The following is a 22,585-nucleotide window of genomic DNA, read 5'->3' as shown; positions in this document are numbered from 1 at the left end:
ACTAAAAAATAATGGAGCAAAAAGTTTTAAAAACAATAATATTGCCGTTTTAATATCTTGAATTCGGGATATCCCAGTTGTTTTTCAACTAATTCTTTTTAATTATACGCTTTAATAATTGAGTACATATTAATATTTTTTTCTTATTTTTTGCTTACATATAATAATAAATATAATAATGTTTGCGCGAGTTTTTCTTTTATTTTCTACGTAGTTGCGCAATGTATTGTTTTTCATTAGAATATTAAATATTGTACAAGTTTTCTAGGAAATAAGCAGTATTTTTAAGATATAATGCTTGTAATTTATGATGCTCAAAGTTGGACGTTCACTGGGGTAGCTTTCCTTTAACGTACAAGTCGCAAGGCTTGAAGAAAGTTGTCAAACTCAACCTATTAAAAGCTCTGGCACAATTTTTCATGTTCATCATAGAGAGAAAAGAGTTGAAAATAAAACGTTTTTCCACAGAGGATGTTGTAACAAAGCAAAAAGAAAGTATTTTTGGCAAAACATTCCTTTTTGTGTGTCGATATAAGTTAGGTTAAGCCGATTTTAAATAAAAATCTTCCTCATTTAATAAACAATTTGCCTACTAATGGTAGAGCGAATGTCCCGCAAAGTGTGTACTAATTAATATAATTGTCCGTAGAATCGACGTGAACAGTCAAAATGCACCACAAAAACAAGCATTTAAAAGATACGGCGCTTTTAACTAGCGTAACTTGACAGAGGTTTTGAGGTTATGTCGATTCTCTACAATATGTTTTGAGGTGTGGACAGATTGGTGTGCGTAAGAGGTTGGTTCGGAAGGGAACTGCGAATGAGGGGCTCGAGGCACGAGGCGTAGATATCAGCCGCCAGCTCCGACATGGGAATCTCAGGGTCCATCCTGGACCGCTTCGCAGCTTCATCGCAGTCCTTCTTCACCTCGTGATCGATGTTCTGAAATTAAAACAAAAAAAATGATTAACAAAATAACAGCGAGCGAATTCGGGTGACTCACGTGTGATACGACTCAGGTGCTAGGGTTTATATTTGTCGGTGGATGCAAGAAGGTCGATAAGTCATTCTGTGAATGGAAATGTCCCATGCGAGGTAGTACTATATAAGGGTTACATTTGTGTGGAATGGTGGATGGTTGATACAACATTATGTGCGATTCATTAGTAATTACATAAATAATAATCGGTGCTTTCTCAATACTTAATACCAATATATTATTGTGCAGACAGATTTACTATGGCGTGCTTGAATAGAAGACAAAGTGTAATTTTAAATACATAATATTTGAAGTGCTGTTATCTGGGGAAAATGATGGAACATAGAGTTCGCTTTTAGTGAATTTTCTTTTCCGTGCTTAACACTTTGAACGCCATTGTGGAAATGAAAAAAATTACCATTTTAAATTTGAAAAAAAAAAATACTCAGATGGCATCGGCGACCATCAAAACGTATTCCTTTTTTTTTTTACCAAAATTTTCCATGAAAATCAAGAAAATTTACTGCGGTCACCGGTGACCGTCATGGTGCTACGGGAGAAAAATGACGATTTTCGTTATGAGGTCACCGGTGACCTAGATGGCGTTCGACGTGTTAATGAACATTTGTAATAATTGGATAATAGCAAATACATAAAACATAATTTCTATTAATTATCATGGAATAGCGGAGATAATCTAAAGGTTACACAGAGGAAAGCACAGCAAACCCAAAATCTATAATTATTATTGTCCTAGGAAAAAATCTACGAAAAAATAATATTTTATAAAAACAATAATGCAACATCTAATTGATAACGAGAGCATGCCTTTCATAATCAATAAACCTTTGAACTCTGATGAGATTCAGTGGTGAATTTCAATTTCTGTAAAAATGGATTTAACCGTAAAAAATAATGTTAAGTCCATTCCAGTGGCGGCTCGTGTTTTTTGGGTTACTAGAGTGCTTAAATTTCCTGAAAATCTGCATACAAAAAATCGATTTTTATAAAAAAATAAAAAATCTTTTTCAGCTATTTTTAATAATACATATAAGCACTATCAGTACACCCAAAAGTCACGAGCCGCCACTGAGTCCATCCAATAGTTACACAACAAATACACGTGAGTTTCTGTAATGGGTGAGACTCACATATGAGTCATTGGAGTTCAAAGGGTTAATAATTTGATTTTTTTTTCCATGGAAACTATATCCATAATGGAGTAGAATGTGGCTAAAAGAAAAATAAATTAATGTCGAGGTATGCGGGGAAATGCGATTCGTGCTAAAATGGATAAACATTCATAAATGTTAGTTTTGTACATTGAGGGACACACATCAAGAAATAACGTAGTATACCTTTGGTTTGGTCGAATCAATCCGAATTTTTGATAATTATTATTATCAGTTTTGTTTTCACTGATTCTATAAACCAATTCGGTTATTATTTTGTGTAAAATTTTGAAAACACACCCATTTTGTCACACGATTCGTCGTCAAATATTGTTGTAGTTTGAAGCCGGTGTTTGGAGAAGTAAAACAGATTGATGTTAATAAAAATGTCTAATTCATATATTTTCATAATTAAATAATAAATTATAAGAGTATTTTTTAAATTCGCAAAAAAAATTACAAGTATCACATACATTTGTTTTAAAAAGCTTTACGTATATGTGTATTATTTAAATTAGACTGAAGTTAAAAAGAGTGCATATTTTACTATTAAGACTGCAAAAAAGTGTTGAGAAAAAATTTTTTGGAACATATTTTGAAAGATAAAAAAAAATACAATGTTTTCATATTACATATAAAAAAGAAAAAATTTTTGCAATTTTATATTTCAACATCATGTTTCTATGAATTTTTTCTCGCATCTATAAAAAAAAAGTTGATTTTATTTGAGTTTACATGTTTTGTGGCTTGGACAAGTTAATATGGTGGAGCGGGTTGTCAGGCAGGATGTTCCTGACCAAAGGTTCGAGGCAATTGGAATAAATATCTGCTGACATTTCCGTTATGGGAATCTCGCGTTCGTTTGCAAGGCCCTTGACGGCAGCGTCAATGTTGCTTTTGACGGTCGTCTCGATTTTCTGCAAAACAAGAAACAAATGTTGCAAAAGGTGGTCCTCTGCAATCACCGCACAGACAATGATGACCAGAGCTGAAAATAATAGTCTTTTAGATCTATTTTTGTATTATCTAAAAGAATTAATTATCAATTCATTTCACTTGACAACATTCTCCATTAGAGCAGTTTATTTATTGGAGTTACATTTTCTCGCATAGATTTTTAGTTTAGAATGCTGAAAGAATCCATTGTGGCTCGTGCAAGACCGTGTAATTAATGTATCTTATTAGAGACGCCTGCGTCCACAGGGTTAAATGCTGCAAAAAAAGATTAGCCCTTAAAAAATGAAAATTTCAATATGTAAATACTTACGTACGTTCTAATTAATTATCAATATCTAACCACATTTGTTAAATACAAAACAAGTTACCTGTAATTTGTTTGAAAGTTGAGAAGATATTTATAATAAATCATATTTGGTGGAATCTTTCAGTACAACTCTGTTATGAATTCTTCAAAGGAATTTGGCAAGCGAATCTCTACTGCAAATATTTCATACACACCGAAATGTCTCTAAACTCTATAGAAATATATACGTTTCGCTGACACCAGGGTTTGCAAGTCCTGCACCTTTTTTAAACTGCGCTGGAATGCGGGATAAAATTTAGAAATCCCGCAGGATCCTTTAACATTTCATAAACATTTTTTTTATTATGTGGTATCTTTGAAACTAGCGTATTATAAAAAAGAACATTGAAAAGGTAATACAGTAAGGCATTTAGCCACTCGATCGATAGCTACCCAAAACGAGTTAGGTGATTATTATAAATTTAAAGTTTTTTTAATTTTTTATTATAAAATTTAAATATGTATAATTGATAAATGGTGAAATCTAGGTGGATTCATTGGTAAGCAGTTCATATGTTTCCGTATTATTATTTGGAGGTATGATATTAATTAAATCGAATAGACAAATTGAAAACCGAACACCCAGAAATTTCCATCGCTCGAAAGAGGACTTTTCATATGAATAGTCTTTGGTAATAGTAATTTACAGAAAATATTTTACGAGTAAGAAGACTGTACTGGACACCTACGCCAGTAACATCGACTGTAAATGCCGGTTTTCCTCTGGGGGGTACCTTAGGTAAGGGTTTACAAAGAAACACAACTTGCGAATGTCGTCGGACAACTGACTGATTGTGGCAGTTGTTTGCATATTTATTGAGTTCGAATTGAACACGTGTTAATGTACATCAAATATTCTTATCTCTAAACAGGATGCATGAGAGCATTAAGGAACCAAGAAAAAATAACCAAATTTTAATTACTACGGTTAAATCCCATTTGAAACATGATACGTGTCCGGTGATAAGCTTCAAAAAAGATTCGGCATCGTTAATTGCATGATAACAGTAAATATTCATTTCCTTAATTATTTTAATGATTATGTCCATCCGCCTGCTGTCCGGTACACCCCCAACGTGAAAAAGTATTTTTCACCAAATAGTTTCCTCGGACAGCAAGGTATCTTCTTAAGGTGTGAAGAACAATGGTTTTCACAGCAGGTGTGTTGGTATTTTCCAAGTGTAGATATTCGTTGAAGTTTCTGTCGTTGAGAGGTACTGCTATGTTTTCTTCAATGTCAATTAAAAATCCGTATCTTTTGACGGCATGAAGTGATCGTTAAAGTAATCAGCTTTCATATTTCAGCAGAATGAATGAACGAATCGCCTGTTAAGTAAAGGGCGGCCTTCGGTTATGTGACCCACATGTCAAGTGTTTACATGTGAGGTATTTGTTTATAATAAACAATTCTTTCGTTTGTAGTTCAAGTTCGTGAATCAGTTTTATTGTTATTACTGTCTCTCATGTGACTCTTTTTATTGGGTTTATCTGAACCTTATCTGGTTCCTTATTATTTATTCCAATCTTTATTTCAATTACGCTGCAATGGCGATTCTTTGTCCGGTATCTAAGAACCAAGTTGACTTTCTCCATTGTTTATATTGGAAGATTTCTTCAAAACTTTTTGTAGGCACAACTGCCGCGTGCGCAATCATGTTATTATTGTTTATTTTTTCATGGCTTGTGTCTTCGGGCTCCGTTATAAGCTTAACATAAACAGTTTGTTCACTTTTTTCTTGTGGAACAAAGGCATTTCCATTCTCTCGTTTGATTAATATTAGGTGTTGATACACTTCTTGTGCCACCGGTGTTCTGATTTCACGTACATTAATTTGCTGATAAATGTCACTCGGCAGATTCATAATTTTCACATTTTTCACAGATTTCAGATTTTTCACAAATCTTGAATCGTCCTCGTGAATGGTGTTTCCGGGGCACCATACGCCTCCAGATGATAGTGCAGCATAATTAATTTTACTTTCCATCAGCGCCATATTATGTGCCTGGTTGTCGACCCCTTTCCTTGCGAGTCGTTTCTTTTCGCTAACATTATTTAGCGACAATGTTTCATAATATTCTTCATTTTTATGAAGCTGCCGCGCAGGGGTTAACGGTAGCTGTGGCCTTTCTATCACAGCCGTGGAATCCTCTGGCAAATCCTGAGGCGGGAACGGTGTCTCCGGTTCCTCAGGCCGTAGTGCGAGGGTGGACTTCCAGCCACCCTGACGAGTTGCACCGTGTGCATTTTCATTTTCTTCATTTTTATGAAGATGCCGCACAGAGGTTAACGGTAGCTGTGGCTTTTCTATCACAGCCGTAGAATCCTCTGGCGGATCCTGAGGAGAGAACGGTGTCTCCGGTATATCCTCAGGCAGTAGTGTGAGGGTGGTATTCCCACCACCAGTTGCACTCTGTGCATTTTCATTTTCTTCATTTTTATGAAGCATCTGCTCAGAGGCCGACGATAACTGTGGAACTTTCATCACATCCATGGATGCCTCTGGCGTAATCTGCTGAGGCGAGAATGATGTCTGCTGTTTTTTCTCAGATGGTACTAAGTGGGGGAGCAACGGGACGCTACAAAGGTAAGCTGCCATTACTGCACCCATTTTCTGTGCAGCCTCGTCTTGTTCACTATGGAAGCGCCGTGTAGACTCTTCTTGTAGACGCCGGAAGCGCCGTATGCACTCCTCTTGCTCACCTTGATTAAGCCGGAAGCGCCGAGTAGATTCTTCTAGTAGGCGGTGGAAACTTCGTGCAGCCTCCTCTTGTCCACGATTGAACGACAGCTCTTGTCTCCGAAGCTCTGCCCCCAACGGTCTAGCGATTTCCTCTATAAATTGTGAGTTATCGCTGTCTTGATGTGACGTCACTAATCCTCCCCCGGATGTAGGTTCTTCGTCACCTTTCCAGGAGCGCAGTGATGGTGTACACTCTTTTTCTCGACTCTGTAAGTACCGAGTCTTTTCCTGTTGACCTTGTAAGCGCCAATCCTCTTCTAATTGGCGTTGTAAGCGCCAATTCTCCTCCTGTAGTGCTCTAACTGTTTCCCAAGTAGAGCGTGAGTTGCCGCTGTCTTCGGGTGCCGGCACTAATCCTCTCCTGGAAGCAGGTGCTTCGGCGCCTTTCCAGGAGCGCAGTGACGGTGTCATGTTTCTTGATATCTGAGGAAAATCCGGCTCGAAGGACCATAAATGTACTGGACACCTACGCCAGTAACATCGACTGTAAATGCCGGTTTTCCTCTGGGGGGTACCTTAGGTAAGGGTTTACAAAGAAACACAACTTGCGAATGTCGTCGGACAACTGACTGATTGTGGCAGTTGTTTGCATATTTATTGAGTTCGAATTGAACACGTGTTAATGTACATCAAATATTCTTATCTCTAAACAGGATGCATGAGAGCATTAAGGAACCAAGAAAAAATAACCAAATTTTAATTACTACGGTTAAATCCCATTTGAAACATGATACGTGTCCGGTGATAAGCTTCAAAAAAGATTCGGCATCGTTAATTGCATGATAACAGTAAATATTCATTTCCTTAATTATTTTAATGATTATGTCCATCCGCCTGCTGTCCGGTACAAAGACTTTGGTAAAAAAAATATAAAAACCCAACTGTCACAGAGGATTCTCCGCAGTCATTACAGATCATTCATCTTTGGTTCTGGAGACGATGAAAACGTAATGAAATAAGTACTTTAAGAAGACTTTCAAGATAAAAAGTATCATGGTAAAAACTTCATAGGTACTGACTTCTGGGCATTCTAGTGCCTGCGTATCACGCGCAACTCGCAAGGATGTGCTAATCAAAACAGCGTGTTTTTGGTTTAAATTTAAATTAATAAATTAAAAATTTTTTCAATCCTGCAAATCCGCAGAATCAAAAATTACAGAAATCCCGCAGGATTTTGGCATGTGGGATTGTAAGCCCTAGTGGACACTTATTTTCAAGATTCAGTGTCAGTAAAAATGTCGGCAAAAGCTTGTAAAAATCAATCTCATAAAAATAAGACTTATTAATAATTCATTCGTTGTTCTATGGTTAAGAACATTCATTGCTGCCACTTAGGTTAAATCAATTATTAACACGTCAAAAAGTATTGATGCGTTTCAAAAACGTTCAATCAATCTATCTAAGGACGAGTTGTTTCGGAAAATTTGAACAATCAATCAAATTCATTCAGCTTGGGTTGTCTTACTCACACACTCAGTTATTATATTGCCATATAGCTTGCTCTCGCTGACCATTTTACCAGTGACTAAGACCCTTTCGACACCTTAAAGCCTCTGAGTCAACAACTAGAATCATTGCAATTAATCTGAATTAAAACGCAATAAATCAATCTATCAAAACACAAGTGTTTTTAATAACAACATCTCTCATCATCCATCTCTCTGTGTGCGTATCCCTGCGCAAAGAAACGAAGGACTTCAAGAAAAGCAGCTCGCCTTACAACCGACGGCAGAAGTCCTGGAGACTATCGCACGGAGCGTCCAAATAGGGTTAATTATTGTTTTAAAACATTTCGGAGAGTCCTCTGTATATTCTAGCAAATGTCACCTCTGTTCATTTCGTTCTGCCTCGATTTTTGTTTGAATAAGTTTACAAAATGGAAACTTTCAAAGAAAACATGATAATTTTATGAAAAATCAATTGTTTCTTTGTTTTTACGAAACACCTGTTTCAAGTTTTTGCATATTTACTGGGTTTTCCAATAAGAGGTGTTATTTTGAATAGCCCGCCATTTCGGTAGATGTTACTTTTGAAGCTGTCATTTTTTGACATTTGACAAGTAGAAACTACGCCATTAATAAAAATGGAACGATACAAGCTTCAACAACGCATTGAAATTATTAAAATTCACTTGAGTGAATCAAATGCAAATCATATTGAATGATGAGGCCCATTTCCACCTCGGTGGCTTCGTCAACAAGCAAAATTGTCGCATCTGGGGCTCGGAAAATCCAAGAGTTATTGTTGAAAAGCTTCTCTATCCTCAACGTGTGACTGTTTGATGCGGTTTATGGTCCGGCGGAGTCATTGGACCTTACTTTTTCGAAAATGAGGCTGGAGCAACAGTTACGGTGAATGGATTGCGCTATCGAGGGATGATTAATGATTTTTTATGGTCGGAATTGGATGGTATTGATCTGGACAACGTTTACTTTCAACAACACGGCGCTACGTGCCACACAAGCAACGAAACCATTGATCTTTTACGATTGAATATCAAAATAACACCTCTTATTGGAAAACCCTGTAGTATATATACACTATAATCTGCCGATTTCACTAATAGCACAGTTGTCTGACTTTTGGGGTGGCAGGTTAGTGAAATTACTGGATGTGCCGTAATATGGAAACAAAAAAAGACATTCATTATAATTTTGAGTAGCCCTTAGTGAGTTAAATTTGTTTCAATACTATTGCCGAGATGTACTGTAATAAATGAATACACAGCGACTGCATTCCTGGAAGTTCTTCAGCTCTTGATCTCAGCTAGGAGAAGGAGAGCGGGTGTTTGTTTGGATGTGGAGTGACCCTACCTTGATCTGGTCGGCGGTGACCAGTCCAGCAGCCAGGATCTTCTCCTTGAAGTGGCTGATGGCGTCCCTGGTTTGGCGCACCTCCTGGATTTCCTCACGGGAGCGGTAGCTGGTGCCAGGGTCGGACATGGAGTGCCCGGAGTAGCGGTAGGTAGCCATCTCCATCACTATCGGACCTGGAAGTTTAAGTCAGCAAGATTAGAATTACAAATTTACACAATTACACACTGTAAAATGGGGTGAATTTAATATAATTTTCAAAATTTGTGTTGGAATATTTTTATTATGTCATATTATAGAATATATAAAAAAATAAATTATTATGTGTGCTTGGTAATCAAAGCGGCCTTTTGGCTAGGGGGCGACTAGTTTCTACTTGTCAAATGTCAAAAAATGAATTTACCGAAATAGCGGGCTATTCAAAATAACACCTCTTATTGGAAAACCCTATATATCAATAGATACTGATATACTATACAATATACAATATAAATATTTGACATGACAGGATTTAATAGACTCCCTGTGGTATTCAAAATTCACATACAAGTGCGCATGCATGGTTTCAAGGATTGCCTACGATCGAGAAGGAAATGCACAGAATGTACCCAAATGCCTGAAGGGACATGTCGGATTATTCCCATCTGGGTGCAAGGTTCTACATTCTAAGAAATGCATCAATGGACTCGGACGATAGTTCCAGTTAGTAAGCTTCAAGACATGAAGCGGAGCGGACGCTTGACACTTGAAAATGATTGAAAAATTATGATTCATGCTAATGTTTTGCTTTTACGTTTATACAGGGTTTTCCAATAAGAGGTGTTATTTTAATATTCAATCGTAAAAGATCAATGGTTTCGTTGCTTGTGTGGCACGTAGCGCCGTCTTGTTGAAAGTAAACGCTGTCCAGATCAATACCATTCAATTCCGGCCATGAAAAATCATTAATCATCTCTCGATAGCGCAATCCATTCACCGTAACTGTTGCTCCAGCCTCATTTTCGAAAAAGTAAGGTCCAATGACTCCGCCGGACCATAAACCGCACCAAACAGTCACACGTTGAGGATAGAGAAGCTTTTCAACAATAACTCTTGGATTTTCCAAGCCCCAGATGTGACAATTTTGCTTGTTGACGAAGCCACCGAGGTGGAAATGGGCCTCATCACTCAAGATGATTTGCATTTGATTCACTCAAGTGAATTTTAATAATTTCAATGCGTTGTTGAAGCGTGTATCGTTCCATTTTTATTAATGGCGTAGTTTCTACTTGTCAAATGTCAAAAAATGACAGATTCAAAAGTCACATCTACCGAAATAGCGGGCTATTCAAAATAACATCTCTTATTAGAAAACCCTGTAGAATTCATTCAGTTTGGTGCAGATTTCCGGAATATCTGGCGCAAACTGTCCCCCTGTGAAGAACTGCCACTGCATTCCCACTATCCAACATTCTTTAGGCTATTTTCCATTGTGTATTGTGTAGATATTTACCTTTGCCAGAAGTGCAATGCTCGATAGCGAACTTGGTGGCGGTCTTGGAGGCCAGCACGTCCATGCCGTCCACTAAGATTCCGGGAACGTAGTCACCGCGTGTGTAGTAAGCCGTGCTGGCTGACGCACGTTCCACACTCGTTCCCATTCCTGTGAAAATAAGAGAGATTTATATTAGTCAAATACATAAATACAATTAAAGAAACAAATAACCTTGACTCTGATATTGACATTTGAAACCTAAAACAAATTTAAAGCTCTAGTATGTAAGTAATGTAACTGATTAACCTGTTAGTGGCTAATTTGACAAATACGTCTGGTTCTCACCCAGCAGTTGTTTCTTCAATTTCTCTGCTAGCTAAGTCCACCATCATTGCACAAGCAATATCCTACATTTATCGAGTTTTTAAAATACAGTATTGACAGGTTATTCGTAATTCTGGAATATTTGTCTTTTTTTTTAAAATGTACTGCTTGAAGTAGATTTAGCTATGGTTAGCAAGTCGATATTAATATTCTCAACTTTCCTTTTTTCGCATCTCCTACCCCTCCCTATAGCCTTAAGATAAAATAATCCACAGTTCGGAAGCCACATAAAAATGTCCAAAGAGGCAAAGCCAGCGGTCCACAATGGAGTGCTGATACCAATCCTGATGGATGCCAGTGAGGCAAGGAACTGACAGAGGAAGGAAGAAAGTAGACTGAATACTATATTAAATGTGATCCCTGAGTCGAATGTGTGGCAAAACCATATACGTGTATAAAGTGACTGAGTTGGCACCACGTCTCAGTTCCATCCAGGCGTCGTGAGTTTAATTCGTAAGGCTAGATAAGTCCTCCGTGATGACACAAGGGTATAACAGAAGGGTATGTATGAATGTGACTGATGTGAGTAAGGAGGGTGCGCCAAGACAGAGTTGTTTGGTGGTCCATCCTCTCTTACTACCCATGTGGAGAAATGGCCAGATGGTTAGTTAGTTAGTTAAATAAAAATGTCACTGGATTGACAAAAGAAATAATAAATTCTGAGAACATGAGAAAAAAGTATTGGGAAGAACTGACGAGTATGAGAAAGTGGATATAATACAGGGTCATGATGAAGAAAATATAATTAATAGAAGGTTTGGAATATAACTGGACCAAGACACAAACCCTGTAGTATCCCCGACAATCTATTAAATCAGAAATACTCATAAATTTATTTATATCCAACATTTTTGATGTTGTGCTGGCCATTACAGAAAAAAATATCCTACAGAAAAAACATTAAGTCAGGTCACAAATGGACGAGAATATCTCGAATAATTCTGAATGGCCCAGCAACAAAAAATAAACACATTTAAATTTGTCAGCCAGACTTACAATGTAAACATTAAATTATTGTGTTTAGTTGATTCAAATCCAACCCAAAACAAATCTATTAAAATCAAAATAAATACAAACATTTTATCGTTCTTCTAGAAACTTCAATAGACAAATTCAACTAAAATAGAATATTTTATAATGAAGGAGAAAACAACACAATGCGGATATTTTATTTTAATCTGGCGTACGTGGTATTAGCGAGGTAGCAACACTTAATAAAAAAACATCTTTACAGAAAAAGAAATAATTCCTTTTCTTGTTTGTTGTCAACAAGACAGACCAGAATTGTGACAGAACGGAAAGATCCTTGGCTCTGAGCCAAGATGTTGCTAGATCTAAACCAATGTAAGCACTTACAAAAATGAATGGAATAATTATAATTTTTTTTACATACATATTAAAATTAAAATAACAATCTTATTAGTTCGTTACTTCGATTGAAAAGACTTTAGCTAAGTTAACAGCTCGTTCCCACCTCGTCTATTCTATGATTTATTTCATAGAATCTATGAAATAGACCAGTAAGAACAGATTTTCTATACCATAGAACGCCTGATAGAACTTCATTTTATATTTAAGGCGATGCACTACGTAGTATAATATTTTAAATCGAGCTGCTATCAATAACAGCCCTTATGTAGATGGCGATAAGGTTTAAATTCCCGCTTAACACCATCCGCCTGTTTTGATTTATGCAAGAAAAAAACGTGGCCAAAAAGTGCCTTTTATTTTATTTTGTGGATGTTCAGGCATAAATATTTAATTTTTTCTCGATCATTTTATAAATAACTTAATTTGCTACATTATACAATAAAATCATGACCGAAAACGGGTTCGTAAGTAGGAGATTTTGAACTTTAAAGCAGTTTTCATAGGTCTTTACACTATTTTTTTCTGGGCTTATAAACAGACTTATCTCAAAAATACTCGATTATTTCAAAGGCCAAGATGTATTCTACTCGCAGTATTTAATTAAAGCATCTGAAACATTTCTAGGCGACCAAATTTTCAAACCAAAAACACATGATTTTGCATTACTACGTATGGCATCGCCTAAACTAATTTTTTTTACAACAATACTACTTTAAAATTTCTTATAAATTTTTTGATTTGGTTGACTGAGGATTGTACCTCACCAAATGCCGATCGGGTAGGACGGACATTTATTTCGTATATTAACTGTGGTAACGTCATCTGATTTCAGAGAAATGCTTATATGTCCACGTGTGAAAGTTGATAGAATGTATTGTCATCAACAACGAGTCTATCTGTCGAGTTTCAGCGTGATCAAATGTCGGAAAGTTAAATAATAATAACACCCTTGTTCCTTGCCTATTAGCTAAACGAACCCAACTTACCAATCTAACTCTAAAATACCTACTTTTCAAACCAATATGTTTCTGACCTCTGATTCAACCTCTACAAAAAAATATATACACAGACCTTTAGTTAGTTGCTTCTAGAATCAAAAAGAATATGGTTTAAAACCAGGTATAAAATTATTATTATTATTATTATTATTATTATACGAAATAGAGTTATAGGACAGTTTGAATGTATTTATATTTTATTAGAAGATTATCACTGAAATGTCTTGGACAAATGCCAGGAAGTTAAGATAGGAAATGTTTACAATTAAGTTGTTTGCTGAAAAGAGGATAATATTATATGAAAATAATTTGTATCTAGGGCCACGCTATATATTTATGTATATATTAATTTTAAAAAACACAACAAATTTTTTTTGTTATTCTTTTATATACCGGGAATGCGGTGACAGATTTGAAATAGAAATAAGCAATCTTTTAACTAATATATAATAAGGCTAATTTGTTCGCTTTTAGGAACAACTCATATGGTCTCACAAAAATCGTTGTGTCTTCCTTAGTTGTGTCGTGATGAGAAATATGATCTAAACGGTTATAGAAAGAGAAAACACCACGCTTTATACTCAAATCTAGAAGTTAACGACAGAAGAATTGAAATGTGCACCTTTGTGAAACCAAAGGTACCGATAGCAATTTAAAAAACAACTTATTTGTGAATTTTTAATTAATTATTTTTATATGAAACGACAAAAAAGTGGGGTTACCATAATGTTTGTAATACATTTGTCTAATTAAATAAGCGTGTTTTAATCATTTTTTTCACTATCAGTAATTTTAGTTACAAAAAACGTTAAGTGAGCCATTTGAATTTTTTTTCTTGTTGTATTCATAATTTTAATATTTCAAAAAATATATGATTATTTCTACTAATTAAATAAGACAGCATATTTCATCACTTTTCAAAAACAGTTTTTAGTTTTCGGATACATTCAGAAATATTCCATTTATTTGAATTTTATTTCAAAGAAGAAATACTCCAACTGAATTTTAACTATGTATTGTAACTTGCAATCAATCGTACTCCAGATTAGTAAACTTTAGGAAAAACTAAGCAAACACAAGTCACAGTATCTCATACGAATTTGGGTGTGTTAGTTTTATTCTGTAAATTCTAAATGGTTCATTCTGCGATCAGTCAATCTTGCAAATAAGTATCTCATACGAATTTGGGTGTGTTAGTTTTATTCTGTAGATTCTAAATGGTTCATTCTGCTATCAGTGAATCTTGCAAATGCAAAATTGCAGCGAATGTTTTTAAGTGCCATGTGAAAATCTAACTTTAAAAAGTTTAATTCAATGTTAGTGCAGTGATTAAAGCAACTGTAATGATACTAACATAGACAATATCATACTTGATAAAGCTACATTTAATTTTTTGTTTTTAAATAACTAATAGAGGTAATATCCAAAGACAACATGAAGGTCACTCTGCAATTGCAGTGCTTAGTTCCGTGCGTATGTGGGCACGATTCTTCAGCATTGTAAATGCAGGGCAATGCTTATGTATTCTAGATATAATCACTAATGTAAAGATCATGTGAAGCATGTGATAATTAAATTATTAGAAACCGATATAATTATCTAAGGAGATGTGGATTAACTTTTTTATTTAATTGAGTTGATAAGCATTAGGTCTCACCGTATCCGTTGTTCTCGCAGACAAAGATGCAGGGGATGTTGAGCAGCTTGGCCATGTTGTAGACCTCGAAGATCTGGCCCTGGTTGGCGGCACCATCTCCGTACAGCGCCATGCACACGCCCCCTGTCTTATTGTACAGGGCCTCGAAAGCCAGGCCAACTCCCAAGGGCACCTAAGACAAACAATGCACCAGACACGGGTTAAAATAATGTCATAAATAATGTCTTTGTGAATCACTGAACTGTAAGAGAAAAACCCTTTTTAAAATATATTTTCACTCAGGGCCGGTCCTGTGAAGGCGCTACTGGAGCAATTCCTCCGATAACATCCCTACACCCAACACAGCGCCCTTGTAGTTTTTACTAGCAATGAGGACAATATTGGGCAATGAGGTATTTAGCCTTAATTCGTGATATTCTGAACAACTGTCTGAATTCCGTTACTCCAAGCTCAGACGCATTCAATTGATCATATATAAGACATCTTTAAATTCTACGAGCTTCGTTAGTCTGCCTGCGTTCATTACATAGACCGCTGTTGTATATCAAATGTTGATGGTGTTTGCACATACCACCTAATGCCGAGTAATAACCATAGATGACTGATTTAGCCAATATCTTATAATAGTAATTATTTTTGGGTTTTTATGCCGTGTTATGTTACTTCCAGTTGTGTTATTTAGACAACGTTTCGAACAGCGTTACATCCTACATCAGGGCAGATGTGTAATTGTACAGGGCAGATGTGATGATAGAGCAACACGGCATAATACCTCAAAAATAAAAATCAAAAAAATAAATTTCAAATCATATCTTAGTCAATATCGTATTGGTATAGCGTTTTATCGATCGACCGTGCTAGAGCCCATGATGAATTTGAAATTGCGAATTAAACGTTTTGGTGTTTGAGCAAACAGTTTTCTGCTTTATAATTAAAACTTATTGGATATAACAAGTTGTAACTGGTTTTATAATCTTAATCTTGTAAGAAACGTTTAAGGCATTACTTGTATAGAATGTTAGACGCCACAGACACAGTTGTGAACACATTGTTTAATATTGACTTATTATTAAGATTTCATCTGATGCCCCATATTTTCAGGTTCATTTAACACGACAGTCTTAGAGTTTAGCCACTGCAATTGAAACAACGTCATAATATTGACTGATAACTTTATTGACGCTGTCCTTGGTCTACTAGTATTTCAATCGAAGATGCTCTGAAGAACTAGTGTCTTTGGTCCTCTCGGCACTAGTGCAGTCAGGAAACATAACAAACGCGCGCCCAACATTTGTACATGGTTTACATTTACCACATGAAAATGGGATTTTTTCATGTGTTCAACAGCTCGGCTCTGGGTTTTCTCCCTCCTATAACATGGGTCTCTTTAAGAGCCAGAAGCTGAGGATCGTGACTGCCTCCCCACAGATGTCGCAATATTGATTGATAAGTTAACTGAACTTTAGAAAAATAGCACTGTTGATTTCCTAGACATCACTAACCGTGTAGAAGTTACAGTGTTATCTAGTGTTAGTTACCTGAGCGCCCACGATGCCATTCCCACCGTAGAAGTTCTTGCAGTACATGTGCATGGAGCCTCCCTTACCGCGAGCGCAGCCCGAGGACTTGCCCGTCAGTTCCGCCAGTACCCCCAGGGGGCTCACGCCCATCAGGTAGGTCCAGCCGTGCACGCGGTACGAAGAGATCAGAGTATCCTGGGAGCGCATGGCTGCCCTCATTCCAACGGCCACTGCCTCTTGACCTGGAATAATATTATTCTACGTTAGATTAGGCTACTTGACTGGATGAGAGAAAAACTATGATGTCAACGTGTAACATTCTTGATTTAAAGTAGAAAAATGACTTGTCAAGCTAATTGAAATAATAACTCTTTCTTCACAACGAAACACTTTCATTGGGTTTTGGAAAAGGAAAGAGGAAATAGAAAGATAAGTTACAAGTTCTAACAGAGCTCTCAACGACAGGATCGTATATCAAACTGATTAAAATGATGATGAGCTGTATAAGCGATAACTCACCGGAGTAGAGGTGGCAGAAGCCTCGGATGGACTTGTCCTGGTAGAGGTTTCCGGCGGCAGCCTCCAACCTACGGATCATGACCATCTGCTCGTACATTGTGAGGGCCTCCTCCCCCGTGATGGTCACGCTGGTGGCCGGACCTGACTCCAGCTTGTGGAGCTTGCATGGCTGGGGAGAGAAACACATAACACAAATATCAAAGAGGTAATGTGGAATGATAAATACAATAATTGTTTATTGAATATAGAATTGAAGGAAAACAAATAAAGTGAACATTTAGTTTTGGAAGAACCTTTATCAAGATTATACAAAGTCGAAAGATATAGAGGAGAGAAATTCGAAATTCCCGAACTGAAGAAATTTCAAGAGTGGTACAGTATTAAAACAAATAAATTGTTGTTTAGCTGCAGATAAGTGACCAGCTCAGGTACGGGGGCTCCATCGAAGCCAGAGTAAAGTTGGCCTCTCAGAAGCTGGGCGTACTGTACAGGGCCCGCAGATACTTTAATAGTACACAACTGCTCACCCTGTACAAATCGCAAGTGCGCCCTACTGTCGAATTTGGCAGCCATCTCTGGTCTGGAGCCCCAAAATACCTGGAAAAAACCCTTGACTCTGTGCAGAAACGGGCGGTCCGTTTGATAGATTCCCCAATCTTAACAAACGGACTGCAATCTTTAGAGCACAGGCGTCAGGTAGGTATGCTGTCCTTGTTCTATCGGTATTACAATGGAAGATGCTCTGAGGAACTAGCGTCATTGATCCCTTCGGCACCGGTGCGTAGTCGGGATACACGCCAAACGCGCGCCCAACATTTGTACACAGTTGACACTTGTCACATGAGAACGGGTCGCTTCTACGATTCGTTCTTAAGTTCAACAGCTCGGCTGTGGAACGAACTGCCGGCCTCTGTGTTTCCTCCCTCCTACAACATGGGACTCTTCAAGACCCATGTTCACTCCTTCCTCTCCACAAAAAGACCCTCCACACAGCATCCCCAAAGATGACATAGGCCCTGAGGGAAATTATTTTCTTCAGGGCCTCCTGTGTGGAGTAAATATAAAAAAAAAAAAAAAAAAAAAAAGATAAATAGAAGTTTTTTTTAAATTGAATTCAAAGAGATAATGTCTAAGGATAAATACAAAGTTATATTTATTTCATTTTATTCAATGTCAAATTGAAGGAAAATAAAATGCCGGTATGTGAAAAAAAGTCTTTAAAGTGGAACAAACAATGATAGGGATATAGGTTTGTCATTTAATATTTAAGAGATAATGATAATGAGATACATAATATAATCAGGTACATATAAATCCTAAGTAATACAATTGTTAATTCAAGGAAAATGTGCTGGAAAAAATCCTGACTGACGAAACTTGGAGAATGGTAAAAAACTAAATAACATATTTTTAGAGTAGCTTCTCAGTAAAAATAGCCATGATGATCAGAATATCTTCACCAGAGAATACTAAAAGTAAAAAATTAAAATTTAGGTTTGTTTTGTGTAGAAATTTCTGGAAATTACGAAAACTAAATATAAATATAGGATGCTTGTTGTCGTGTTGTGAAAATTCATGAAAAGTACATTATGTTGATTAGGATTTGTTTTCAGTGAGCAAAAATAGACCATGAATATGTTGTTAATATGACTTATTTTGACTACAAATTTTTTTTTGTAATTATTACTAAAAACAGTATACTTTTGCTGGTAAAGTTGCCGAATTCGGCAGCATTAACGCATTTTTTTTCTTAATAACACTATTACCAATTGAAACATTTAACACTACTATTATATTTAAGAGGAAGCTGCAAGCCAAAAAAGTGTATATTCTTGATATGCCTTATATCGTAGGTAATAGGCATTAAAATCGTTTGACAAACGGAGTCTAGAAACTTTTGATTTCAAGCAAAAAAAACTGTTTTTTATTTATTTTGTAAATAATTTTATAAGAAAGAAAAAAAGTTAATCAAGTGAAACTGTCACAGATAATCTTAGCTATAATACTGTATTTTTTAAAAGATGTTTCGCGTTCATACATTTCTATTGAAAAAAACTTTTTTTAGTAGTTTGCATTAATATTTTTTATTGAGTAATTTAATTTTGTATTTGTATTCTACTCAAGCGAAGCGATAGGAAAACTTTCAATTTATCTAAAACATATTTTTTGGTATTCATAATGTACATCAATTCGTTATAAAGATTAATCAAAATATAGATTTGGCATTAAGCTTCGCCTTAAGACAGGGGAGATGTAAAACATGCACAAAGTAGGTTATCGGTTCCTTAGTTTGGTTTATTAAAAAAAATTATGTGTTTTTTCCTAACCTTCAAATATAACTTTGACTGAGAAAAATGGAACTTTAACCTCTTAAACGCCAGTGTATCCTTAAGGATACATTTAAAAAATCATTTCTCTGAGTATAGTTATTCTAGGAAAGTACATATGAAAGATTATTACAATTTTTAAAAATTCAAAAATTGTAAAATCATCAGGAATAATAAATATTGATGATTATGACCATTATGGCTGCAGATAATACAACATAGGCTATTTTTGTTAAGTGTATGCGAGTTGTGTTATTCATTTTTTTTTGGTAAACTTGTCGAATTCCGCAGAATGTACAGGCTCTTTAAAAAAACAACACTTGATTTTAACTTAAAAATCTAATGGAGTCAACTATAAGTAAACATGCACAAAACTGGTTTTTAGGGTTTAATTTGGGTTATTTCCTAACCTGAGAACTTAACTTTGTTTGAGAAAAATGGAACTTTAATGCATCTTTCACCTTCTTCCACCACATAAATAGTTATTTCTTGTAGTAATTAAGATGAGACAAAGTGCTATTTATATATTTTTTGGGTATTAAGCGTGCAGCGGAAATCGACAAGCTTATCCTTTTTTTATTGGAGAAATTTCCTAATTGAGATGCTGTGTCAGATCACAAAGATTTGTCACTGTGTCAGATCATAGATCACTAAGTTTTCCTTGTGTTTATCGGCTCTTAATTTATTGATTAAAATTGTTTTTTTTTTTTGCTCTTCTTTACATTTTTAAATGATTCCTCGAAAGCACATTGATTTTAACAGTTTTTATAAATATTTCATTTGAAAAAAGAGTGCTGTGCAATTTACTACATTCAATTTACTTATTTCAATTTCAGTGTTGGTGGGTAGTTTACCATCAATTGGATGTATTGTACAAATATCAACATCTAAATATTGGTATACACGCATAAATCACGTGAGAGCAAATCTGTCATAAATATAATAAATTTCAATAATAAACACAACATTATTCCATAACTTTCGATTACATAACGAATGTTTACAAAAAAACTACCGTAGCTGCAAATGTAAAAGATTCATTCGGTACTTAAAACAGGACGTGTGAATCGAATTTAGATTTAAAAAACTATAGAGATTAGCAATGATTAACATATGGAAGTACATAGAATAAATGAATAAATAAAAAAAAATCCTAACCTAAAAATATTACTTTCTTACCTTAGTTTCAAAAGTAGCTGAGCCAGTGGCATAATTGTTTTTCGCTGTTGTCGTGACTGCCGGGATAGCTTTCTGCAATGAACACACAATAAATTCAAACAAACATACTCGAAAACTTGATTATGTAAAATTTTAACTCAAAATAATATACACGTAGTAATTTAAATATTTTTGCACTGACATTGGTCAAACCGGTCTGGCCCGAAACAGCCTGGAGACATTTCTGGATAAGACGACTCATCTTTTTCATATATCGTTTACGTTATTATCGAGGAATTCTACAAATTAATTCGATTTAAGAGAAGTTTGACAGCGCGAAGTGACAACCCGTCTAGGGCAAACAAGGTCGTTTTGTACAAAGATAAGATTTGCTCGCCGGCATATATTATGGAAGTGACGTGTCGTCTTCTTCTTCCGTTTCTGTTAGATTTCTGTGTAGGTAGCAACACTATTTCTGAGTTTCGGAAAGTACGTACTTTTGAATTTTGTTAATATTTATATAAACTTCAGTGGCGTATTCTGTTCTAAACTCTATTTTATCAATATTAGCTTAGTATTAGAAAAAATTTTCATCATCAGAATCAATATTGTACTGATTTTTTAATATGCTAACTAAAGTAATTTCAGTTTTCAAAAATAAACAATACCTGTTTTTCATCATTAATTTTATTCTATTATCAGTTTAGCTTTTACAAAACTTCACTAATTTATTGTTTATTTAATTAATTACCAAGAGATTAATTCACCAAAATATATTTTTGTTTTTTTTTTCTAATATCTAGCCTGATTTAAAAAAAAACACCTGGTGGGTATTGCAGTGTATAAATGCTACTTTTTTAAAATACCCTCACGGTCAATCAATATAAATAGTTGCAGAGTAGCGTATTCAATAATATATTGAATTAGAAACGAAACGAAAATTTGAAACAGAAATATCAGAAAAAGATAAGGTCGCATCTAAAAATTGAACCCAGGACCTTAGCCTATTTCCTTCAGTATTTAACTGTATCATACTTCGACTAAGAACTACCAAAATTATCTTAATTTTCTTTATTACTTATAATGCATAGCATTTATAGTTTGTAACTATCGACCTTGTAACATTACTGCGGTTTGTGATGACCGTGATAATACTTAACCTTTGGAAAGCCGAACACCCTGCTAACCCTCACTTAATTTCTCCACAAGGATAGACGGAGAAAACGGACCTCCACACATAACTCTGTCTTGGCACACACCGTTTGCTTCATTCTTGAGAACCCATCTTGCAAAGTCAGTGATAGTATACAAAATTTGGGGGGTGGGAGACAAAAAATATCTTCTGAAATTATTAAAATTATGTCGAATTTTCACAGAATGTCGAAGTTTCCCTAGAATTTTCGAAATTTCCCCTCATTTTGCCAACGAATTAGAATTTCCATAGATATTTGTGCTTTTCCCTAAAAAAAGTTTTCTCCCCTAGATCAAGGAAAATTTCACTAGACATCGCTGCACAAAGTGGTACCTACCCCTGGGCCACTTCCACTTGCCCGCCCCACCACCAGTTAATTTCTACCACATGTGATGCAACACCTGGAAGGATGACATTGAAATGGTCGTAACTAATATTAAATTAAAAGATACAAATAAATGGTATACGAAATCCCTACATCTACTACAAAAACAAAGAGATACCGCTTATAAAGCCTGTAAAATACAATTTACGCAAGAAAGGTGTGAAACTTATAAGAAAATTAGAAACATGTACAGTACTGAAATAAAATATTCCATAAATTTTTATATTATGCAAAAGCTAATTACCTCTCAAAGTGCTCAACAAAAATGTGGACTTTACTTAAAGAAATTGTAAGTGGTAAACAGAGAGAAAACATTAAGTAACATGCTTTCCAGATGGAGTTGAAGATGATACAACTAAAATAGCACACAAATTTACAGTTTATTCTTCTCAACCAGCTGAAAGAAGAGAGAATAATCACATATTAAGCTTTGATAAAATTAACAGCGAATATTTAATGATAATTCTTAACACAATGAAATCAAAATCATTGCCAGATGGAATTACAATAGGCATAATCAAAGATGCACTTCCAGCTATTGGAGACAGATTCGTTTCATTGAAATGATGGAAAACTTCCATAATAACACCCA

The 22,585-nt window shown here is 35.5% G+C and overlaps 1 protein-coding gene across 1 annotated transcript; it reads right to left on the bottom strand.

Moving 5' to 3' along the window:
* Positions 1–463: 463 nt before the first annotated feature.
* Positions 464–20,810, bottom strand: LOC149413752 (putative pyruvate dehydrogenase E1 component subunit alpha, mitochondrial). Its single transcript, XM_089644625.1, has 8 exons — positions 20,619–20,810; positions 20,438–20,509; positions 16,932–17,100; positions 16,431–16,654; positions 14,893–15,064; positions 10,501–10,650; positions 9,009–9,184; positions 464–942 (listed from the first exon to the last, which is right to left on the bottom strand). The coding sequence occupies exons 1-8, from the start codon at positions 20,685–20,687 to the stop codon at positions 754–756; spliced, it is 1,221 nt and encodes a 406-aa protein (XP_089500751.1). The 5' UTR covers positions 20,688–20,810; the 3' UTR covers positions 464–753.
* Positions 20,811–22,585: the final 1,775 nt, after the last annotated feature.

The sequence above is a fragment of the Hesperophylax consimilis genome, chromosome 21, assembly GCF_061612785.1.
Source record: "Hesperophylax consimilis isolate HC1 chromosome 21, BYU_Hcon_1.0, whole genome shotgun sequence".
NCBI classification, from domain to species: Eukaryota; Metazoa; Arthropoda; class Insecta; order Trichoptera; family Limnephilidae; genus Hesperophylax; species Hesperophylax consimilis.
The sequence above is the reverse complement of the archived record's forward strand: the minus strand, read 5'-3'. Positions and strand labels throughout refer to the sequence as shown.

Coding starts and splice junctions, on each gene's coding strand:
- LOC149413752 (XM_089644625.1), bottom strand. CDS start 20,687: ATGAAAAAGATGAGTCGTCTTATCCAGAAATGTCTCCAGGCTGTTTCG. Junction 15,065..16,430: donor ATGGCATCGTGGGCGCTCAG/GTAACTAACACT, acceptor TGTTTGTCTTAG/GTGCCCTTGGGAGTTGGCCT. Junction 10,651..14,892: donor CTGCGAGAACAACGGATACG/GTGAGACCTAAT, acceptor TTATTTTCACAG/GAATGGGAACGAGTGTGGAA.